The sequence below is a fragment of the Gordionus sp. m RMFG-2023 genome, chromosome 2 (genome assembly GCF_954871325.1).
Source record: "Gordionus sp. m RMFG-2023 chromosome 2, tfGorSpeb1-WG-v2, whole genome shotgun sequence".
In the NCBI taxonomy this organism is placed as follows: domain Eukaryota; kingdom Metazoa; phylum Nematomorpha; class Gordioida; order Chordodea; family Parachordodidae; genus Gordionus; species Gordionus sp. m RMFG-2023.
The window spans coordinates 13900884-13925766 of record NC_088776.1 but is presented as its reverse complement, the minus strand read 5'-3'; the positions used below and the strand labels follow the sequence as shown (position 1 = coordinate 13925766).

General features: G+C 26.4%; 2 protein-coding genes across 2 annotated transcripts; one reads left to right on the top strand and one right to left on the bottom strand.

Annotated features, from left to right (window-relative positions):
* Window positions 1-532: 532 nt before the first annotated feature.
* On the bottom strand, window positions 533-7045 carry LOC135923966 (vesicle-associated membrane protein-associated protein B-like). Its single transcript, XM_065459004.1, has 6 exons — window positions 6933-7045; window positions 6734-6886; window positions 6589-6692; window positions 6471-6548; window positions 6333-6428; window positions 533-1278 (listed from the first exon to the last, which is right to left on the bottom strand). The coding sequence occupies exons 1-6, from the start codon at window positions 6988-6990 to the stop codon at window positions 979-981; spliced, it is 789 nt and encodes a 262-aa protein (XP_065315076.1). The 5' UTR covers window positions 6991-7045; the 3' UTR covers window positions 533-978.
* Window positions 7046-12803: 5758 nt separating this feature from the next.
* Window positions 12804-23887, top strand: LOC135924098 (dnaJ homolog subfamily B member 1-like). Its single transcript, XM_065459144.1, has 3 exons — window positions 12804-12941; window positions 14198-14682; window positions 23404-23887. Exons 1-3 carry the CDS (start codon window positions 12804-12806, stop codon window positions 23885-23887), a joined length of 1107 nt encoding a protein of 368 aa, XP_065315216.1.
* The last annotated feature ends 996 nt before the right edge of the window (window positions 23888-24883 follow it).

Genomic DNA, 24883 nt, shown 5'->3' with positions numbered 1-24883 from the left:
TATTAAAATCGGTAGCCTGGTTCGGGTTGATTTTTAAAAACATCCCAATTAAGATTATATCCATAATAATATTGTGTAAGACACTTCTCAAATCTTGAGGCTTAAACAATATTATTTTGGCTAAAATCTTAATCGGACAGCTTTTAAAAATTGACCCAAATCAGGCTTTTTAACAACACTATACCGATTATATCTTATGGTTACAAATATTATATTCTAACCAAAAACAGTATTCAGATTTTGGACATATTTTAAACTAGTTACCTGCGAAATCTCATAAACATCAAGGAGATTGATAAAGTATCTAAGGAAAGGTTATACAAAACAGGAAGCCTCTACCAAGCTATGTCCAATAAAGACAACTGATTTTTGTTGAGAACCAAATTTATTAATAATGTTTATTATATTTCTTACCCAAAATAAATTCATAGCAAATAAAATATTTATTTTTTATTATAAATTTCTAATTAAGAAAATATTAATTTTTTATTGTAACTTTCTACTTATTAAGATAAAATTTATTTTGTACAAATGGCAAATATTTTATAAAACGACATCAATTTTATAGAACACATTTAAATAATGTCAAACGAGAGAGAAAAAACTATAAATTTTTTGGTTCTTTTTAATAATGTCGTATATCCACATAATAATAAGTGATGAGGAATGGAGACGTTTTGAAATATCTAAAAAGTATATATTACAATTTATCCCTACCTAACACATTTAAATTACAACAAAAAAAGCATAATATTTGGTAAACGTTAAAACACTTAAATAGTAAAAAAGATGAAGATTTTTTTAAAAAAAAACAACTTTTCTACAATGAAAATTAATTAAGGGTTTTTTAGTCATTAGGCAACAAACCTATATTGTATTATAATTTAATGCTATAATGATTGAATAATATTAATGAAACTGATAAATTTAACATACTCCATAAGCCTTACCATGTATTACAAATATACTAAAATATGATCAAAAAAATATTTTGGCTATAATCATGCCAAGTATGAGAGCCACTAATATGCAAACTAATACGGGAACGTTGGTGATTATGTCACAAGCATTTGATAAGAGAGAAGGAGATTTTGTGTGTAGAGAAGTGATTGGTTTATTTCTAGATGATAAATCGTGTGCACCTCGGGGATATCTATCATCCTTTTTAAAATCATCAAATCTATCTGTAAGTGAGACATGTTGGGAACCTGCAACTAATTCTTGTTTCTGAGGTCTTTTGTATAATGTACTGGAAGCATTTTCGAGAGAACTAAAATCCTGTAACCATAAATATACAAATTACAATGCCATTTTTAAAAAAAAACCAATTATAAAAATAATTTTAAACAATCAAAAACTAATATTAATTACCTGAAAGAAAAATATTACTATATGAAATGAAAATGCACTTATGCAAATGAATTCTGATCATATTCTTTCTGTAATATTTATTAAAAGTAAAATGTAATTTAATACTTACTCTTTAATCAAAATGTCGCATAAAAAATTAATAAATCTAAAAGTTTCTTTAATTTATTTATTAACTGAGAAAGCTTGTCCATTTCTTTGTAATTCAAATTTAAATAATCCTCCTTTTATTTGTAAGATTTTATGGTTTAATTAATTTTTTTTAAATGGCTTTGTGTATAGCAAATAAAAATCATCAATAATATGTAGAATAATTTGCACATTCTGTATATTTTTACCATTTAACTTTCACTTACTATGATATTTGATATATTATACCATTTCAGAATAAAAAAGTTATTAACTGTTGCCAAGTTTCTGTTGTGATTCTATCATTTGTTGACTAGTTTTCTGAAAATATGCCTTTGTACCAGGACAATGTTGAATGGTCATCCTAATTCCCTATTAGGGCTGTGCTGATCCACATACTTTTCACCAATCTAATACCTATCCGATATTTACACTGATTTTTCACCACCCAATACCGATCCGATATTTATACTGATTTTTCCCCACCCCCCATTGAACCAAATGTAAAAGAAATTAATATTTTTTATGCAAAAAATCGAATTATGCATTTAATTTAATTTTTTTATTTCTACAATTAAGACTAATTAAAAAAATATATAATTCATTTTATGTTGGTATAAATTATAAAATTGTAATATTTAATATATAAAATTTTAATATATTAGATTTTTTAAAATATGAGAGCCTCTAGATTTTCTGGCAATAAGCTTCTACGATATGGACTATCTATATCCCATGCCGTACTGAAGGCAGACTCAGATGATTCCACAGATAATGCATTTTGCAAAATTATTTTTGTCTTTTGTAAAATATTTCCATAATTCAGATATCATATTTAAAAAAATTCTTTTATTTAAAGTATAATTAATAAATTGTAAAATATTTCCATAATTCAGATACCATATTTAAAAAATTGTTTTATTTAAAGTAAATAATAAAATTGGCGTTATTATTTAAAAAGATTTAAAATAAATAAAACTTTGAGTGTTCCTTTCTATTTTTATAAAAAAAACTTTTAAAATACTATAAATCTATTTTTAAAAAGAAATAAAATTTAGAGTGTTGTGCATTTGCATTGCATTGTTTAAAAAAAATCATTTATAAAATATTATAATAATGTAAAATAAATATACATAACACTAAATAACCAAAAAAAGAAAAGTAAAAAGATCGGATCGGATCAATTTTCTTACAGGTATTGGTCCGATCCGATGTTTTTGGAAAACGTTAAATATTGGTGCCGATCCGATATTTAATATCGGCACAGCTTTATTCCTTATATTTCCATTGGTTTGAACTCGTAACTTAATGGTATTTACAATATATTCATCTTATGTAATTTGTGGATCTGAATGAATGGCATAGGGTTATATCCTTATTGAAATTATATTTTCCCTCAGGAAATAGCATATAGCTTTATGGGATAAGATGCTGAGAATATTTCTTACTATTTTGAGAATTTACCGTACTTCAATAAAGCAGAGCCTCCTTAAAACTTACAATCATATAAATCCAGATAATTTGAAGATTGTTACCATATTATCTATCTAAATTTGGTTTTCATTAATAAATGTTACATATAATTCAATTCAATTTCCAGTAAATCCACTCATCATATAAATGTAGAATATAGATATATAAAATGAGTAACAAATGGATCTTAAAACAACTTTCCTAAGAGCCAAGTTACACTCATTGGAGATATCTAATAGTCTTTGTGTTATTTTTTTAACTAGAATGTAATCATTTCTCCCCTGCTTCTTTTACTTTTTCCTAGTAACTCTCCAATATTTACCAATGTATCTGATCTTTGAATATCTCTAACAATGGATCTATTATTTTTTTAAGTTCTTCATGATTTCCCTTCACATCCATAATTTTTCTATGAATATCTGCGAGTCATTAGAAAATGGAGGGTAATTGTTTAAAAATAGAAGTTTTTTTAAATATTATTATAACAGCAGATGATTATTTTAAAAAAAACTAAAAAATACCATTATATCATGGATTACAATAAAAAATAATAATAAATGCATTTGTTGGAGGTGAATATTATAATTATTTTAATAATCCCTTAAAAATTCATAAAATATTTCCATTTTAAAATTAATAAAAAAATAAATAACTATCTTGTTTTAATCATTAATAACAAATTAAACTGATTTCTAGCCCAAAATCTTTATTGTAGAATGCATTTTAATTTAAGCTGATCAAAATTCATCCTAGATATCTTGAAAAGGGTTCCATGTCAAATATTTATTATAGCGAAAACTATTCCAAAAAAATTATATCAAGATTAAAATTTTATATTGAAGTTAATAAAGCTAAAACTATTTCACAAAAACATTAACACAATAATTGCAAATAAATATTGTCGATTATATTTTAGAATATTTATTTAGAATATTTATTCCTAAGGCCATATTAATTCAATAATATTTTAAAAAATAAATTGAGACATTCGACAAAAAACAGGGTCTATTCAGAGTTAAAATTTTACATGTTCAGATTTAGAGGTTTTGAAGAGCATAAAGAAATATTGACTCAATATATAATTTTAATTCTACTCCATATAAACATTTACTAGCAAAAAAATCAAAATAATTTATTTTACAATTATTTTATTTTTTATATTATTTAATCCAAAAGGCACTCATCAAACAAATTAAACAAGCCAAAACTAAACATTATATTTAAATAATTGCTTATATTTAAATTAAATTCAACAATTGTATATCTAGGAATATTGGTTTGTTTTCCTTTCTCGGTTTTGTGTTTTTGTCCAAATATCTTACTTTAAAAAATAAATATAAGAACAAGATAAGAAATGTATTCCTGTTATATTATTAGCATATTAAATTATTATTTAAAATAAAATTTTACCTACAAAACAAAAAATATATAAAAATTTTGAAAAATGTGAAGAAAATATTTTTTTATTTATTATTTATTAAGAAATTTTTTTGATACCTTGATAGTTCAGAATTAAAATAGAATTCTCAGAATTAAGACTGAAATGTTTAGAATTATTCCTATTGCTCAGATAAAATACCAAATTGTCCTGAAAAAATTAATTACTCAGATATAAAATTGAAAACTCAGAAAAACATATGTTCACACAGAACCAAACATTTAATGGCTAAGAAATATTTTTTATTATATACTATTGATTTTAAGAATTTGTGTATGATTATAAATTTTAAAAAAAATATTGGCCCCTATGGTTTTCTCTAAAAAAAATCACTGGTTACTAGGACGTATACACTGAATAAATTATTTTATAAATATCAGAGAACTGCAAGTCCAGCCCTAAACCCAGCCTGGGCCATATTTAATTTTCCAAGCCTGAATTTTTTTCTTCTAAATTCTGGATATACGGTGCTATTCACTTAAAAGATAAATAAAGTCATTCAAGTTTATTTTTATATAATATTTTCAAATTATAATAGCTTTAATTTGACAATTGTCAAGATGTTATATTATAACAGGCCCACATACCACCAGATTGATCTGTTGAAAATCTAGAGGAATTTCTAATGAATAGGTCAATAAATTTTTTACTTGAAACAAGGTTATTGTACCCCCCCCCCACACAATATATATCATAAGGTTATATCAATATGCAATTTGCATAAAATATATTTAGAAAACAGGTAGAAAATGTGGTGTGAATCTCTATGAAACTTGTTATATATCATATTAGACATTATAATAGAATTATAATTTACATCATAAGTTTTTATTATTTGAATAATTAAAATTTAAAATTTGTCCTCTGCAACAGCTTTAAGTTCTAGGAGTTCAGATAAAACAACAATTTTCTAGAGGAAATAAGTGATTTAAAAAAAAGGATAATTAAGAAATATGATTAAAAAGAAATTCAAATAAAATTAATTCGGATAGAGAAAAAAAATAAAAATTTTTACTTAGCAAAATCATCTATGATTTTTTTTAAATTGAGACAAGCATAAATATCTTATCTTTCAGTATTTTTATCATAAGTAAGAAAAAATTCCAAGCACATCAAATGATGTGTTAAAATTTATTTTAAATTCTATAAGATGCATTTTTAAATTTTCAAGATTAGGAGGGTGGGGGGGGGGGGTTGATAAATTGTTTAGCTAAAAATATATACCTATTGAAAAATCCTGACCATAATAATGACAGGATTTTAAGTAATGATAATGTTTAAAAACTTAGGTCCATATGAAATTCATGAATATTCTTAAGAGTTAAACTATCGGAAAGTTTTGGTGCACTGAATTTATCTATCTTGAAAAACCATTTTCAATTTTTTCTCATTAATTATTTTAAAAAATTGATAATTTATTCGAGGCTCCAACCTTGATTAGAAATTTTTATATGTAAAAATATTCATTCTAATTTTAAAAAAACTAGGACTGTGCCGATTCACAAATTTTCCACCAATTCAATATTTAGATTAATTTTTATATACCACGTATCTTAGAACCAATGTCATAAAAATCCAGTATTAACATAGCAAAAAATATAAAATACGAGCAAAAAAACACTTTCCATTTCTCAGCAATATGATAAGTAGACAAATAATCATAGCCCTATTTAAATAATTCAAATTTGATATGAACTTGTAATAATGTATAAATTAGTTAAATCCTTTTGTCCAATAAGCTCATTAAAAACTTTTAAATAAAAATTAGGTGTTCTGAGAATTTTATGGTAATATTTATTAGATTTAGGAAAATGTTATCTATGCTCCAAGCAATTTTTATTTATAGATAATGGTTAACAAAAAAATTATTATATTATAAAGTATTTAAGAAAGAGTAAATTAATAATTTCATAAATGGAATTACTTCATCATGTTGAATAGATTTTGGTTGAGATATATTGGTATTTGATGAAGAAGTGATATTGCTTTTGTTAACTAGTGATTGATCAAATGCAGAATTCTATAAAACTTATATACTCACACATATATAATTTAATCTTACATCTATAATATCAGATGGCATTTCAAAGATACATTTAAGTTTTGTATTAATAATATCATTTGGATCTGCCTCTTTCCACTAGAATATTTAAAATGTATGTATTAAATTAGTCAATTACTAATTTATCCATATCCATAGGCTGTAATGGGGCAACTATAGACTGTACCATAAATTTATGCTTTGTTTTATCAAATGTATTGTAATCAAATGGTTGCAGCATAACTAAAAATTAATTGGCAAACATCAAATATAAAAGGTATCACTTGCAACATCTATAGCAGCTTTAGGATCAATTCTACCACTATTAGGTCGAACACAGTACATTTTTGGTGCTGTAGTTTTTACCTTAAAACATACTGGCTGTTCTGATATATTAGTTAATTTTAGACACGAAGTAGCCACTTCATTAAAAGGACCTAATATTATATATAAGCTTAAAAAAATTAAAATTTATAGCAAAACCTTTAAAAAGTAGATCACTAGGCGGCTCTAAAATTAAGAGCTGAGTTGCTTTTGCCATATAATTATGAAAGAGTGCGTTTAAAAAATAAGGAATTTACTAATCGACTTGCAATATTAAATGCTTCATCTTATATTTAATTTTAAATAAAATGTAAAGAGAAATCAAGAAAATAATTAAAATATTTATTATGCTTAATTATTAATTGTACTAGAATATTTCTTTCTTTATTTATTTATTGTAAAGAATTGATATCTATATTCCTTTTTATGAGGCCCTGCTGAATACTGAAGCCAGTTAGACGGACTGATTTCCATCTAGCTTCCAGGGGCGTCATTAGCCTTTACAATCTCAGGGGCTCAACGCCTATTTTACTTTTCTAATTGAAATTTCCAAACTTTGAACAATTATTCTGAATTTCATATTATACTTACAAATAATAAAAGTAAACAATACAAGACATTTCTAAATATATTATTTTTTAATACAAAATATTTATCCATTTATTACAATATTAAATATTTTCGATTGAGAATATAAAAAAAATTTTGTATAAAGAATACAAGTGATAAATAAGGTTAGCCTCAATGAGTGGCCTCTACAACGGCAGGGGTCCGAAGCAACTGCTTCTAAAAAAATTTAGTGTGGGTACCTTTTTTAAAAAATTATTATTTAAATTTAATTCGTTTATTGTTTTACTATAGCCATGCATAACCAAATGATTTTAGGTTTATAATATCGGACTCAATTTCGTGATTCCATTAGTACATATTAAATTATATAAAAAGTGGGGGATTTTATTATTATATTTTAATATATTTTGGTCGATATTTAGCAAATTAAGTGATATTGCTAGATTTCTTGTCATAAAATTAAGCGGAACTTTAAGATTCTTAAAAATATAGGCAATAAGATAAGAGCCCTTACATCAGAACCAAAATAATACTATTTTTTAAAATAAAAACTTACCAATAACTATTTTAAAATATAACTATTCATGTTTTTTGGGAACTTGCAGTCCCACCTCCGTTTTTTTAAAATAATGTTTTATTTTATTTTATTTTATATTTGATATGTTAATTTTAATATTATAAACTATGTAAATAAACATTTACAAAAAAAAATTTGTTAATTTCAAACAGCGTGTACATGAGCGGGAGGGGTAGGAACAGTTTGCATCCTATTTTTTTGAGGGGGGGGGGGGGGTAGAGAATAGACTGTTTTAATGGGGGTAGGATAAAAAAAAATTTTTTTTTTTTGGGGGGGGGGGGGGGTCTATTAAATTTTGAGATAAAATAGGACAAAATTTATTGCTGTAAAAATTAATACTTTTATTATAGAATTATTATAATACAATTCATCGACCAAATCTATAACAATTGTTTTCCAAATAAATCTTTCTCCTATCCTTTTAAATGTAATTTAAAAGGTTTAGATGTTTCAGCAAGCTCATAATGCCATAATAATTAATTCATTGTAAATAATGAAGGTTTTAATTGAATTTATTATCTAAAAAAATATATTCTTTATATTTACAAAATATCGATAGTTGGTAGTAGAGATAGATTAAGTTAAGTTATCCTAGATAAATTCTCAGAAAAGAGTATCAATAAATTAAAAGGGTGAAAATAATAATAGACAGACACCGCCGGAAATTTTTTAGGGGTGTAGGCATAGGTTTTTGAAGGGGGTTTGCTTCCAGTGAAAATCCTGTCATGTACGCTGATTTCAAAATATGCCCAAATAATCAAAAAAAATATAAATTCTTATTAATAATTGCACATACCATAATATAAGATATAATAAATGGACAGACCATATTAGAAAAAGACATAATAGGCTTAATTTTAAAAGATAAGCCTTTAAATTGTAGCATTTAAGATTATTTTTTAAAATTGGACGAATAGCAAAAAAAATTTTTTATTAAATATTTAATTGTTTATACTTATCTTACAAAAATATGCAAACGGGGGGTGTAATTATTACACGTGACGTAGAGTAGAATCTAAAAATTTGTCATATTCTGATTGTAAATTTATTTAATTAAAATATTTTTACTAATACATTATTTAGCTATTTCTTCTTCTGATGATGATAATTCAGAAATTTATGATTCACTTTGGAAAAACTATTCTTTTATTTTACCTTATCGTCTACTTTTAAATTTTCTGCTTTCCCTAATTTAACAATTTTATATAAATATTTATTAACCATTATTATTACTTCATGTACTGCCCAAAGGGTCATGAGTAAAATTAAATTAATTAAAACAAGACTTCGTAGTACCATGAAAGATCCATTTCTTAATAATTTAACAATTTTATCAATAGAAAAAATTTATTTAAACAATTAAATATTGATAAAATTATAAATTATTTTGCTTTCTATTTCCCTAATTTGTCTGAATTAATTTAAAAATAATATTTTTGAAGTAAATATTATTTTACATTTTATTTATATTATATTAAAGATTGATGCAATAAAAATTATTTTTGAAGTGTCAAAAAATAATTAACCATTTTTTCGAAAGGGGTGGGGAGTACTTTTTAGGGGGGAAGGGGGGTATTCTGCTTCCATCACTCAGAAAGTGTAGGGGCCACTGACCTAAATTGATAATGGCTTTTAAAAACCACACAGGGCGATATAATTCTTAGCAACCTACATTGACAAAAGGTCATTAAACTAATATAGCTTTGTGTTACCATTTTAGACAATGTTTTATAGAATTGACTAATAAGGAAAATTTTGTAGGCCTTACCAAATAAATAGAGATAATATAAACGACTATACCAAATCATAAGACTATATGGTGGTTAGACCTAGAAGACATTATGAAGTTGATAAGTAATCGAGAAAAATATTGTGAGATATTAAATTTCTAAAAGATTATCATCCATTTTTAATGATATATAAATGACTAAAAAGTTGACCATTATTGCTCATCTAAACTATGCAATAAAAGGCTCTCAGCCGCAGGAGTAACAATCTACATAGCCCTTTAGCCTCACAAATAATAGATGATGGTTAATTTGCAGTCTAGCCATGACACTCACTATGTAAACTCTTATCAGAATTTATTATGTTATATAAATTGATAAAAAAAACACAAATATAAAAGAAATAATTATGTAAATATATTGAAGCCTTGAGTTATTTACACGGCAAGGATGCTATATTAGAAAGAAACACTTTGTAACTATAAAAGGACCAGAGTAAAATGATGAAAGCAATTAAGATTTTATATACTATTGTACCACCTTGAGTTGGCATATTAAACCTTAAAATAATAGTAATTGTAATAATATCAAAAATATACTCGTATTAAAAATTTTACTTAAAACTGATTTTCAAAGAAGAAGAAAAATAGCTTTCCTAAAAACACAAAAAGGGAATGAAAAAGAATATCTAATAAGATAACATCCATTGTTGGATGAAATAATAAATTCTTTAATTTTAATAATATTTTTAATTAAATAGCTAGCGTTAAAGAATTGAATGTAAATGGTTACTTATATTATCAAAAACATTTATTAGTAAAATTATTTAAATATTAACTCTAATATATTCTATAACTGTCAAATACGACTGTAGAAGTGATATTTTGCCTAATATTTTATAACCAATTTTATATAATAGAGGATTATTAACTACATGTCTACTTACTTTTTATAAATAAATCTCTTATACTTATTTGGACCTTGAAAATTTTTTTAGGAAGAGGCATGGTATTAAATTTAAAAACAAATAATATAATTGATTAGTAGTTTTGCACTCGGCTAATTACAATATTAAATTTGTTAATTTTCAATTAATATATGATTATATTTATTTAATTAGGGTTATAAAATAATTTAAATAATAAAAAACAATTATGCTTTAACTGTTGATACTAAATTTATTTAGACATTATGAGTGATATTGATATTCCATTTTTATCACAGAATTTGAAAGCTTACATAGTGAAAATATATAATTTATATGTATTAATCTAATCTAATAAATAAAATTGCACTCATTTAATAAAAATTCAGATAGTCTTATTAATTTTTAAATAATAAAATATAATTTTTATGTATTAATCTAATCTAATAATTAAAATAAAACTCATTTAATAAAAATTTAGATAGTCTTTTTAAATAATAAATCTATATATAATACTTAATACAATTATAAAAGAAATCGTTCAGAGGGCGTTCAAAAAATTTATTTTTTAGTTTAGGGGGATATTAGGGAGACACTTTTTGGACACATTATACATTTGGTAAGGAAGGAATTAGTTTATTGAATATAATGTTACTATTTACAGAATCAGACGATGGTAACAAAATAACACCATGCTCACGCTAATCTATAAATAATATTTAAATTAGTAATCTTACTATAGGACAGAAATAGTGGCTGGTTAAAAAAAATCAAATGTGATAAAGGGGACAGCTGATTAAAAAATAACCCTTTTTTCTTAAAAAATTTGGATTAATATAATATTAATACTTTTTTCAAATTGAACGAACGTAAAAAAAAGAACGCGTTCCTCAAAAAATAAGAACGCGTTCACGTTCAAAGTTCGTCAAAAAGTAAGTCCTTCACTAATTTTTCAAAAAACGAACTTCGTTCACGAATGCATTTGAACGTTTTCGTTTACAATATTTGTGATAAATAGTCATTAGTGTGAAGTCTAAGAATAAAAATAAATTGTATCTAAAAAATAAGAATACTAATTAATATTTTTAAATATAATTCAAAGGGCGTCGTATTGCTGGAATGTTCAAATTTTTTTACCAAGAACTAATAGAATTTTAAGAAAAATTGTATTGTAAAATATTGATTATAAATTAAGATGAGGAGCATCTATAGTTTGAAGATTTGTTAAATCTCTTTTTAATGAAGCTTTAGTGCTAAAAATAAAATTGGGGAGTCTTTTCCCTCAGTAATAATCAAGACAGGGTTATGAGGTTCCCACAATGATTAGGAGACTACCGCAATTTAAAAGATAAAACTTCCACGAAACTGTAGGCCCATTTAGTGAAATCGTATAACCTTATAAATATTATAATAGAGTTGTTGCATAAATTGGCACGACAATCTAAAAGTAGAACAAATCGATATTCTAAGTGTTTTTTTAGAGCAATAGACCTGGGTTTGAACTATAGGTGGCTTCTAGTCATTAATAGCTTTTTAGAATTTAGCCTAATGAGCCATTTGATATTAATTATTATACGGAGTGGGTCAATAGAGGATAGTCTAAATCTCTTTGAGAATGGAAGTTGACCTATAAAATCTTGAAGGATCTTATTATCTTAAGGAATTAGTGTTTGAGAATTAATACTAATATCACCTGAAAACATATTGTTTGAATAAATAAATATGAATAGTTGTATGAAAGATTAAAAACCTATACCCTCTTGTTTGCATTGAAGGTAGATATGTGTGAAGGATTACACAAACGATTTTTAATTTTAACCCGTAATCGATAAAATTATCCCAGAACAAAAATAGGGATGAAGGAGAGCGATAAGGTTTTTTCAGAACATTGAAAAACGAGTGGGCCGAAATTTTAACTTAGAGGCAATGATATTAAGAACGGGTTTTCGATTTAATAATATCTGTATAGATTGCATAACTTGCATATACTACAAACAATTCACGATTTAACCAACTGAATCCAAGTGCTCTAGGCGTTATAGAATTAAGAATAATACACTATTTTTTTGTCGATGTTCAATTACAAAAGTTGTAAATAAAAATGATGACAAGATTGTCTTTAATTTAAATAAATAGGACAATCAAAATAAGAGTTTTGTTTGATAATCAATGATAAGAAAATTAAAAATTTTTTTTTATAATGATTGTTAAAATAATGAATGTTTAACTAAATGTCAAAAGATTTCTACAAAGTTTTGGGTCTTAACAAGAATGCAACACCGGATGAAATCAAAAAAGCATATAGAAAAATGGCTTTACAATATCATCCGGATAAAAATAAAGAACCCGGGGCGGAAGATAAATTTAAAGTAAATTTTTTAAATATATCTTTATTAGATTATCAGTGCTAAGATTAGTTTTTACTTTAAGTATCCTCCCCCCCCTCCTCCTTAGGAAATTTAGTAGATATCATTTCAAACTATTTTAAAAAAAATTACACTACACTCCTCTCCCTCCCCATAAAAAAATATAGTTAACAATTTTTTGAAATAATGACTATAATTTTAAATTTTCAGAAAAAGAATTTTATGTGAAAGAAATGAAAACCCAAAATTATTTTTAAAAAATGTAACATAACCAAAGGCCTGCAATAAGTGGACCTAAAGATAATAAAATTAATGGGGAAAACCTCACTTAATAGTGCTATCTCCCACCCTTTAGAAATGTCCTAGCTATTCCTATGCAGAGGTGAATTCGAAACTAATATATTATATAATTTTTACCAATTGTCTTAAATTTTCAGGCATAAGGGAAATTATCTCAAATTGCAACATTTAGATATAGAAACATTCCATCTAATGATGATAAAGATTTTAGGACATAATTTTAGAAGAAAAATATTTAACTTAGAGCAACCAAGTATTATTTTATCATGTTTTGTCGTGAGTAAGGATTGCTGGAGCATTTCAGACCGAGGCACGTAGGATAAATATAGGGATCAACTTTAAATATTGTTTTATGAAAATATTAATTTTCTAAGTTGTCCTAAACCCTGACCAGGAAAAGAAGTTAATAAATCAAACACTTCAAATAATATATAGGGACTTCTACTCTGGAGAAGGGGGGGGAGGTATGGCGCACAATTTTTATTAAGAGAGGGGGGTGGGTAGGTCGGGAATATATAATTAGGGTTCACAAATTCAGAAAGCTGAAAATTGTTTGGCAGAACATTTTGAGATCACAGACCAAGCAAGGACCAAAACTTCCGCTAAATGGAGTTTAAATTCCTGAATCCCAATTAGCGTTCAAGCCATGTTATGAAGTTGCCATCATCATATAAATAAAATTTGGAGGGAATTAGGGGAGGTTTTATTTGAATTTCTTTTAGTTGTCATGAATATTTTTTTTGCTAATTTAGGTGTTTTTCCTTTCTAATTTTTATTTATTTTTTTTTCTAATTGAATTTGGTAGGAGGAATAGGTGATAAATTTGGTGAAGAGGGTGAGGGAGTAGAGGGCGAAAGAGTCATTGACTTAAAGAGGTAGAAGTTCCTAAAATCCTATAATAAAATTCAACTTTATTCATGTTGTATATAATTAAAAACTCAAAATATATAAATTTATAGAATGTATCAGAAGCTTATGACGTGTTAAGTGATCCCGAGAAAAGAAAAACTTATGACAGAATTGGATCATCACAAAAATTGCCTTTTAAAAATCGTCATGCGGATTTTTACGATCCGTTTACAGCCTTTTCAAATCCAAAAGGATATTCCAGGGTTTGGTTTACGGAAAACAGTAGATCAGGCCCCAGCTCTTCATCGACTTTTAGTTTCGAAACGGACGATCCATTTAGGATTTTCGAAAGATTTTTTGGAACTAATAACCCTTTTCAAGCTTTTGATTCAGAATTAGAAAATCATATTTCGATATTTGATACGCCTCAATTACATTTTACGTCCTTCCCGTCTACATCCAAAAAACGACGCTTTAGACAACAGGCGCCTACGTACAAAACCCTGGAAATTACTTTGGAGGATATTTTAAATGGAGTTACCAAAAAAATGAAAGTTGTAAGTAAAGTATACGATGACGACGGAGTGGAATTTAAGTAACATGTTTTATAATTTAAAAATGATTTTCAGAGATTTACAGGCATGCCCCAAATCTATGCCCAATTATAATAACCAAGCCATATAAAAAAAAATTAAAAATTTAAATAAATAGGGGTCAAAAAATTTTTTTTTTAACAAACCGTGCCGGGTAGAAATTATTTTTCTATAATCCCGGGTTCGGCTGAGCCGATTATTTTTCGACTATTATCATATACAATAATAAATATATCATATATTTAAAAGTTATATCATAGAATGATGTATCAGTCATATTCATTAACTTTTCATATTTCTTATTTCAACGGAATTTATATCTCTCGTTAGAAAATACTTAACAAGTTTATATAAGAAAAGTAAAATTGTTTTTAAAAATAATTATTATTTAGGTTGCTAATTTATATTTTTTTTGTAAGTTATTTTCTAATATTTAATAAAATTTAATTATCATTTTGTTGGATTTGATTAATTATATTGTAATTACTTAAATAGCAACTATTTCTTTCTTACATATAATTCATGTGATTTTTAGTCAATCAAACATATAATATTCTGTAGCGTCACTAACCTTTACAATCGCAGAAGGGCTCAAAAATTATTTTTTTAAATTTATAAATTTTTTTTTGCTAATATTTTTGAAAATACCTTTTTTTAGCTAACAATTTCAAAATGAACCTTTTTTATTAAATTTTTCAGTCGGCTTGAGCAGTGATCTGCATCGGCCTAATTTTTCAAGCCCGGCCGGCTCGAAATTTTTTATAAAGTTTTGCCCCGGCGTCTACTTTCTATAAATAAAATCACATATTTTTATTTTACATAAAAAATTCAACATAAATTGATAAATTTAGATATATTTTAAAAAATTGACCCGACCTGGCCCCAATTTTCTTAAAAAATATTAGGCCCCGGGTCGGGCCTACTTTTGCAGACCTCTAGGTTTGAGCCCCTGTGTCCACCCGCAGTAACACCACTGATAACATTACAAAATAATGAAAAATTCATTTCGTCAAAAATGAGCACAAGCTTCATTTTATATTAAAGAAGATAATTTTAAAAGTTATTAGATATAAAATGATTTCATATTCGTTGAAACTCTAAAATGCCGGTTTGATATATTTTTTTATTTTAAAACTGGTTAGTGAAAAAAATAATTGTACACCCGGGCCGGGGCCATATAATTAGTACCTTTGCAGGACAAGGAGCTGGCTAACCTTTACAATCTCAGGGGGCTCAACTAAAAAAAATTTATGGGAGGATTCGCCCCCCATGCCCCCCAATTTGCGGGACTTCAGCCCATTTTGCCCGGCCTTCGGCCGCGTTTTATATTTATATATTATTCTTTTTTAAAATTTGTTAACTCTGAACAATGCGATATGTATGAATTGGAGATGGCGTCCTTGGCTGCGGGTGCAGTTTAGACCGTGTCTGGCGTAAGGTTGAACGGGTAGGCTGCATTGGTGGTAAGAATGTGAATGTGTAAGCGAGCATCCAAGTCTAAAGCCTATAGTAACTCACAGTTGGTCATTGGTTAAGAGATTATATAAGGTTTGGCTTGGAAGTGCCATTCATGATCACCGTATTTATTGTTGTTTTATAATATTTGTATATCGCTGATTTCGGTAGAGTTAAGACTATTTTGTAATTTTTTTATTAGGGGTTCGATGATAGATTTGTTAGAGATTTAGGTAGAAAATGTATAACCGCCTGGGGTTAGGAGATTCCATCTTTCTATTGCTGCTGAAAGAAGATCATCATGAGGAGTTATGAATGATGAGATCACAGAATTGAGCGATAGGCGATTTTATATAAATAGAAAAAGGGAAAGTAGTTCTAAAGGGATCAAGTCGATACCACCTAGTTTAGCGGGTAACTGGGCTAGGTGCCAATTAAAGTATGATAATGAAAGGTTGAGGATCCTTTCTATAAAGGTCTTTAAACGAATATTGTGTTGAATGAAAAATTTTGAGGAGGTGAATGAGGAGGATGAGTAGAAGAGATATGAGATTTTGGGAAGATATAAACACTTTTTTAATAAGTAAAAAATCTGGTGCGATGGAATGTGGTTGATAAACTTTTCCAAGTTTTGCATCTCAGAAATATCGATAATTTCTTCGGATATATTATTATTAAGTAATGGGGAGCACAATAGTTGGATATCTTCTTTTTCGATAATAGTGTATTCTTTAAATAAATCTAAGGGAATCTCGGGGTTGAGGAAGCAAATTTCAGTTTTAGTTTTATTTAATTCTAAACCTATTTTAGAGCATTCTCTTTCCGGGTAGTTAAGAGCTTTGCTTATTTGATGTGGATTACCGCAAAGGCTGCCATCAACAAGGTACCATAGGTTTAGGTCGAGATCAAAATCAAATGTAAGATCTTTCATCATATTATGGATAGCTAAGCAGAAAAGAATATGGCCGAGGAGGTCGCCCTGTTGTACCTCCTCTTCAGAGTATATAACGCTACCATTAAAGATGAGGGGAGCGCTATTGTTATAGCAGATGTCTATGAAGCGCGAGTATTGGGGGAAATTATCGAAAAAAGATTCGAGTGTCGTGGAACGTGAAATTGTATTGAAAGCATTCTTAAAATTGATTTTACATAAAACTGAGTTTATTGGTGGATGTTGGAGGTAGATTCGTAGGCAGTGAGAGCCTATATCTACGCCTCCTTTAGTTCCGCATCTTAATTGGTATTTGCCAAGCAGGGAATGAGTATCGGATTATATATTTTTTGCTATAATTTTAGCTATCAGGCGTCTGAAAAATGAACCGATTGCATATTAACTGTAATATATTATATAACTGTCAAATACGTCTATAAAAGCCGTATTTTATCTAATATTTTATAAACAACTGTATATAATAGAGCATTATAAACTATATGTCTAATTACTTACTTTTTATAAATAAATCTCTTATACTATTTGGACCTAGAAAATATTTTTAGGAATAGGTATTGTCACAATGAGGAGATTGTCATTGTGAATCAAAACCTAAATATAAAAAGAAATATATATATAAAAGAAATTAATAATAATTAGGAATGTTGAAAGTGGAACTTTTGAAACCTAAAAAATAAAAATAGAAAACAAATATATATATAAAAAAGAAATTAATAATAATTAGGAATCACGAAATCATGAAATCAATTTAATCCTTTATTCAAAATTATAACATTATTAAATTAACAAAATTATAAAAGTAAAAATAATAAAAAAGATTAATAAAAATAAAATAAAAAATAAAATACAAAAAAGTTAATAATTATAAAAGATTCTGAAATTGTAAAAATTGGAGTATACTCTTTTCAATCTTCTTTATAACTAATATTCATAACTTAAATTAATTTCAGTTCTCACTATTCAAATATAATATTTTTATCACGCGTTATGATAATAAATCCAAAAGAACTCTTTATGCAAATTAAATATAAAGTACAAATTTAACGAATCTAAAATTTATTTACATATTACAACAGGTATAATAATAAAATTTAAAAATAAATATACCGTTGATTAGTCATTTGGAATTCGGCTAATTACAATATTAAATTTTTTAGTTTTCAATCAATAAATGATTATATTTATTTAATTACGATATATAATAATTTAAATAATAATTTTAATAATAATAGTCAATTAAGCTTCAACTGATAATGCTAAATTAATATTTAGTGAGTGATATTGATAATCTATTTTTAACACAAAATTTGATTGCAAGCTGATATAGTGAAAATATAATTTATATGTATTAATCTAATCTAATATTTAAAATAGTATTCATTTAATAAATATTTAGACAGTCTTATTAATTTTTAAATAATAAAATTAAATCTATATATTACTTAATAGAATTATAAAAGAAATCGTTCAGGGGGCAATTAAAAAAATTTATTTTCAGTTCAAGGAGTTAAGATTCCATTAAAAAAAAATTTTTTTGCTTCAGGGGGCTATTTAAATTTTTCAGGGGGCTCGAACCCCTGCGCCCCCCCCCCCTAGTGACGCCACTGTGTAGGACTCTGAAAATTATATATTCTTACGCCATATAGTAAATTTAAGATATTGTTGCTTGGTTGTTATAGTGATACATCTCAATCATTTCTTCAATAAATATAAAAGATTAATTTTGTGCTATCGCGTGAAATTTAAACTTCAGTCAGAGATCAAGTCTCATCTTTTAAATACAAATTAAAAAAGATAGATTTTTTTACACTACGAAAGTAATTTTTTTAAATTATATATATTTCGTTTATTCAATTTTTTTATTCAAATTGATTTAGTGAGTCTATATTTTTCATTCTATCTTAAATCTTGATACCTTAGAAATTTCTTAATTTGAATAACCTTTTTTATTTATACTCTTTACCAAATAGATTCATTAATAAAATGTATATTTTAGTTAGCATTATATATTAGCCTAAGCTTTAGAATTAGTTATTTCAAAAGTTTAGCAGTCTTAATGATTAGGACGGCGTCTTAGTAAGAGATTCAGATTCATATGAAATATTTGAACATATAACTCCAATCAAAATATAATGAGATTTTAACTATTTTACTTCTCTATCTGTTAAATTTACCGACAAGAAATATCTACAAAGATCTTAAAATCACAAGATTCAAAAATATTTTGAGTTTGTTAAAAAGGAATCTTAATGTAGTTAACCGTAATTTATTTGAATCGCAATTTAAAATCCGATATTTAAGACTCAGCCTAAAGTTGCCGTATAGTTTTTGTTTCTCTTGTAACTAGTTTCTGTCAAGCGGAAAACCTGATTGATGAATTAGTAAGTACTAATCAAACATTATATATTGATGCACCCAAACATTTAGTGTTTCTATACATTTTCCATCATGATGCCAATTTTGGAAATTTTTACTTATTTTGAATGCGTTTTTCTTTAAACTACTAATCTACTAAACTTTTTGAAGTACTAAAACATACTAAATACGCACTAACTACTAATATAAGTTTTAGAGTTATGGCCATCAGAAGTTTGGCTAACTTAATGCTTAAAACATGAAATCATAATTTTTATTTGGCTTATAATTCCTTTACCTTTTTTGGTTGCCAAATTGATTGAAGAATTAATAAATAAGGCATTAAATATTAACCTAAGAGCTACTTAATAATTTGGTGTAAGTTTCAGAATTAATGTTTCCAAAAGCTTGGTTCACTTCATGCTTAAAGCGTGACCTAATAGTATTCATTTTGTTTATAACTATGTTTCTTTTCTTATGGTTCCCTAAACTGTTTGAGAAATTAATAAGTACTAGTCAGGCAATAAATATCAGCATAAACGAGATATTTAGCTCTTCAATGTTTTCCATTCTGGCATGATGCTAATTTTAGAAATTTTTACTTATTTTACTAATAAATTTTATTTTGTAAACCAACCGGATTAAAATGATATTTAAACACTAACATTGATAAAATTTTCAGAATAAATGCACATAAAATAATAAAAATGATTAAAATACTAATAAAATATAAAGTTAATGAAAAAGTAACACGTGAATTTATTTTATTTTTTAAAAGTAATGTGTTACTAAACAGCACTAAAAAAACTGAAAAATAGAATTTCAAATAGAATTTCAAATAGAATAGGATTAGTGAAGGTTAGAGGGGTCAGTAAGAATAGAACTATTTATTTGAGGTGTATTTTCAGAATATGATGTCTATTTTAAATTTTTTCAAAAGAAATTAGATCCAAAATTGAAAGCAACCCCCCCCCCCCCCACACAACATCTTTAAGATGGTTGTCTCAAATAAAAACTATGATATCACATATTTTATCTTTTCACACAATCAAAACTGTAAGAGTGACTATCTAACCATTTTCCACCAAGTCAAAAAATATCTTTATATGCTTTTTTAAACTAATAGTATTATATATTATTTCTATATTATGAGTTTTAAAAGGTCATAATGTGTCAAAATCGTTTTTTTTTTCAAATCGTATAAATTTGATCCAAAACATTATGTAACTGATGAAAAAGACGGAATGGAAATTAAAATAATATTTCAAAAAAAAACATTGCTAGATAAATTTTGAAAAATTTTAATTTATGTTAATGTTATGATAGATAGAGACTCACTATACTGAAAATTATTATATTCCTAACTCGTTCAGTTTTACATGAAAAAGGAGACAATCATTATAACAATCAAACGACCAAAATATTTTGTAAATATTTACAATATAGGTTTCTCTAATTGCGCATGCTTCGGCGCTCTGTTGTTTTTTTTAAAAAATGATTTAATATAATTATTACGATTTACGTTAAAAAAAATTATTTTTACTATGATAAGAAAAATCTATTTTTATTGCGTTAAAATATTATCGGGAATTAAAGTTAATAGGCCATGTTCAAGTTCGACTTATTACTAAACAGCCGGCTGCTTACGGCTATACAGCTTTAATTAAATAGCCTAAGAAGTACATTTAAAAAAACCCAAATAAACAACAAAAAAAGCCAGAAAATAAATTACAAAAAATGGCAATGCCACCAACACTTAAAACAAATCATAATAGGATGTCCTAGTTCAGAAGTTGTTTAGCCTAGGCTAAACAAAAATAAATCAAACCAGGAGACGACCATATTGCTTATTTTTTTTTATAAATGAAAGAAAAAATCATGCCAATATTGGGCAATATGCAATAGATATTTTTGGTATGTTTTTTTTTATTACATTCAAAAAAAATAAATAGAGAAACCAAATATATAATTGCTTATACAAAGTCATTCTAATAAGCGTGGGGAAGTAAAGAAAAAAAATGATTATTTTTTCTTATGGCTGTTTCCAAAATATTAAAAAATGTTAAATTCGTAAACTTTTGAAACTTTATCATAAAAGAAGAATTAAGCATCCTAAAAATAAAAACATGTCCAAAATATATTTCTATAAAATTTTAAAACTTTTTCAATTTTTCAAAAACAGATTTTGACACAGAAGGTGTTTTTTCAATTGAAAAAAAAAATTATTTAAAAAATGTTAACTTTTATACGAGAAGCGGGGGGGGGGGGGGTAATTTTTTTATATTATAATGGTTTTTTTGGAGCTTTAAAAATTTATTAGAACTAATCATATAAAATTTATTAGAACCAATCATATTTGAAAATATGATAATTTCAAACACAATTAATAGAATATTGGGAAAAATATTTAAGAGCGAATATAATACTGTTAAAAAATATTATAGCTATATAAAGCGGTATACAAATCAAATTAACATATTATAATTTAATAAGTTAATCAAAATAATAGTATATATAAATGAAAATTTCATCTTCTTTGCCATTGCGCCAATTTTTCAATAATTTATTCTGCGTTAGGTTAGGTCTCGATGTATATGTATATTAGTAAAGCTAGCAATCGATTTTAAGATGTCATACTTTTGAGATAAGTATTTATTCTCTGTAATGAAGAAAAGGTTCTCTCATTTGTGCTTGTATAATTGCCAAAATATAGAGGAATTTTAATATATTTGGAAAAACTCATAAAATTTATTTTAAACTATGTAATATACTTACAGTGTATTTCTTGGAGGATTATCTATTAAATTTAATCTTTCAAACCATTTAAATTCTGAAATTAAATGGCCTTCAGATACATTTATATCCTCTGAATAAGATTAGCTAAATATTTAATTTATCCATATCAAGATTTAGTATATCCTCAGATCAGAGGGAGTTTAAAGATATAGTATTCGTAAATTGGATGGTGCCATATGTTAAATCACAAATAGTTCATTGATTTGAGTCAAAAATGTATCCAAAAGGGGAATAAAAACAGTTATATTATAAAAATCTTAATTGAGTCCACGTTATTATTGGAACGATTTGTTTGTCGGTATCATATAACTTCGCATCGCCTCAACAATCACATAAATCTCGAGAAATTCTTAGTCGATATTATCTCTTAGTTTTCTAAGTTGTAATATAATAATATTTGCAATTCTCATACCTTCAGCCAAATACATATCATTTTTTTGAAAATTATTGCTTAAAATTGTTATGTAATATATAATTTATTAACACATTCCAATGAAAAAAATTGCCACTAACATTAAATCCAATAATACGGGCCATTCCGATATTTTCCCAAGTGCACTTCAAATAGACTAATCAAGATACATAAAATGCTGTAAAAGCTTGATAGCGGTCGAAGGCCCTATCTTGTCGGGTTTGCTTTTCGCAGTTTCTTTCTTCCTGTAACACAAGAAGATCCATAAATAATTATATTCAGCAAATTCTGTCTATTTGGATATCTGAACATTTCATATACGGAAGAAATTTTTTAATAAATTTTTTTTTGGTTGATAAAATTTTATAATATCCATCAGTGTTTAAGGTTTAAAAAATGTAAGAAAATATAATTTAAATTTTCGTGAGATAAAATATTGCTATACAAGGAATAAATATTTAATTAATTTTCTTTTAGCTAATATTTAGAATAGAATATAGCCTATTTGAGAATACTTTGCAATTCTTATGAAACTATCATATATTTTTTCAAAATTTTTGCTACAAGGAGAGGGAGGATTATCCCCTTTTCGCTAACTACGTGCCTGATAACATTACATTAACTTTTATAACATTTACTCTCCTAGCTATTAATACTGAGCCCTTATATATATATTCCACATGTCGAAAAAAAATCTCCATCTATTGGTTACCTGAAGTTTAATCGTAATAATAATTTTTAATAAAATAAAAGAGAAAACGAAAGAATACTGGAAATCAAGGTTAGGCCAGGAGTGAGAAATGATTCCCAAATTGTGTTTCCTAAAGCGGGAAATAAGATGCCGGGTGAAAGTTGTCAAGCCGACATTATATTTATATTACACGAAAAACCTCACCCATTATTCATTAGACAAGGCACGTGGGGACAAGATTTAAAGTACGTAGCTAAAGTTAGCCTGAAAGAAGCCTTATGTGGGGTAGCAATTAGTGTACCCTTGTTGGAAGGTAATGGACAAACTTATAGGTTGGAGGTTTCGAATAAAGTCTTGCATACCAAATCCGAGATCAGAATAACAGGCAAAGGTCTACCTTACTCAACCGATTCAACTACTAATTTTAATTCTAATTCTAAAAAGGAACTAGATAAGAGAGGTGACATCATAGTAATCTTTGACATCATATTCCCAGAGATGTTATCACAAAATAGTAAGAAAAAATTGAATATGGCTTTACCGTGATAATTTATTTTGGGATAAAAAATTATAATGATTATTAATAATTTTTTTATAATTAAAGGTTTAAAATGAAATGGGAAGTATATGTTTTATAAAAGCAAATATACTTCATTTAGAATCGATTTAACCGTCCATCTCAAGGGATTTCCAGTGTTATTTACAATTTAGTTTAAATGAAAAATAGCTTTTCAATTATTTTTAGTATATAAATGATAAAATTATAAGTGTTAACGAAAGGAAAAAAAACATTACTAAGATAATTTGTTGATACTTGTAGTGTAAACATTTTTAATCCTCTCACTGGTACTTTTTTGGCAAACGTTTCCAATAATTTTCTTTAAATTTATATCTGGTAGACTTCTATTCCTTTCCCCTGGTTAGGAAACATAACCTTTGGAACTTTAAATATTTCGATCGACTTAGATGAAATCTCTTCTTGGGAGTAATGGGCAAAAAGTCTGAGAAAAAAAAACTCGACCAAAAAACTTTGCAGAAAAAACCTACGGGAAAATAAAGTGCGGAAAAGAAACTTTTAGAAGAAAATAGGAAAAAAAATCTCAAGGACAATTTAGGAATATTAAATTGGGAAAAATAATTACAAAAAACAACAAACTTTGAAATAAAAAATTACGAGAAAAATCTCTATAAGAATAAAAGTCTCCGGAAAATAAATCTGCATATATTTTTTAAAAAAATAGTGCGATATTTAAGGCTAGTGATAATGCATGCATGCCATTTCCCAAACAACGATCAAATTTTGTCAATATAAATCACACTTATTTTTTTAATATACATTAACGGAATCATGTGGTCGAGTTCAATCTACTGTACCACCAAGTTGGCTTCAGCAAAAAACATGACCCTTGCTGCGGATCAACGCACTCATCGATTAGGCCACAGACGATATTCGATTTTTTTTTTCAAATATAATAATGAATAAATGACGTGTTTAAATATTTTATAAAACTATTCTTAAGTTTTTTTCCCCTTGAGATTGTT

What these genes read in the sequence shown, in the direction of transcription:
- LOC135923966 (XM_065459004.1), bottom strand. Translation starts at nt 6,990, where the DNA reads ATGGCAAAAGCAACTCAGCTCTTAATTTTAGAGCCGCCTAGTGATCTA. An exon ending in AGCTGCTATAGATGTTGCAA is followed by an intron (nt 6,693 to 6,733) that starts GTGATACCTTTT and finishes ATTAATTTTTAG; the next exon opens with TTATGCTGCAACCATTTGAT. An exon ending in AATCTATTCAACATGATGAA is followed by an intron (nt 1,279 to 6,332) that starts GTAATTCCATTT and finishes TTATGGTTACAG; the next exon opens with GATTTTAGTTCTCTCGAAAA.
- LOC135924098 (XM_065459144.1), top strand. Translation starts at nt 12,804, where the DNA reads ATGTCAAAAGATTTCTACAAAGTTTTGGGTCTTAACAAGAATGCAACA. An exon ending in GGGCGGAAGATAAATTTAAA is followed by an intron (nt 12,942 to 14,197) that starts GTAAATTTTTTA and finishes ATAAATTTATAG; the next exon opens with AATGTATCAGAAGCTTATGA. An exon ending in GACGACGGAGTGGAATTTAA is followed by an intron (nt 14,683 to 23,403) that starts GTAACATGTTTT and finishes ATAAAATAAAAG; the next exon opens with AGAAAACGAAAGAATACTGG.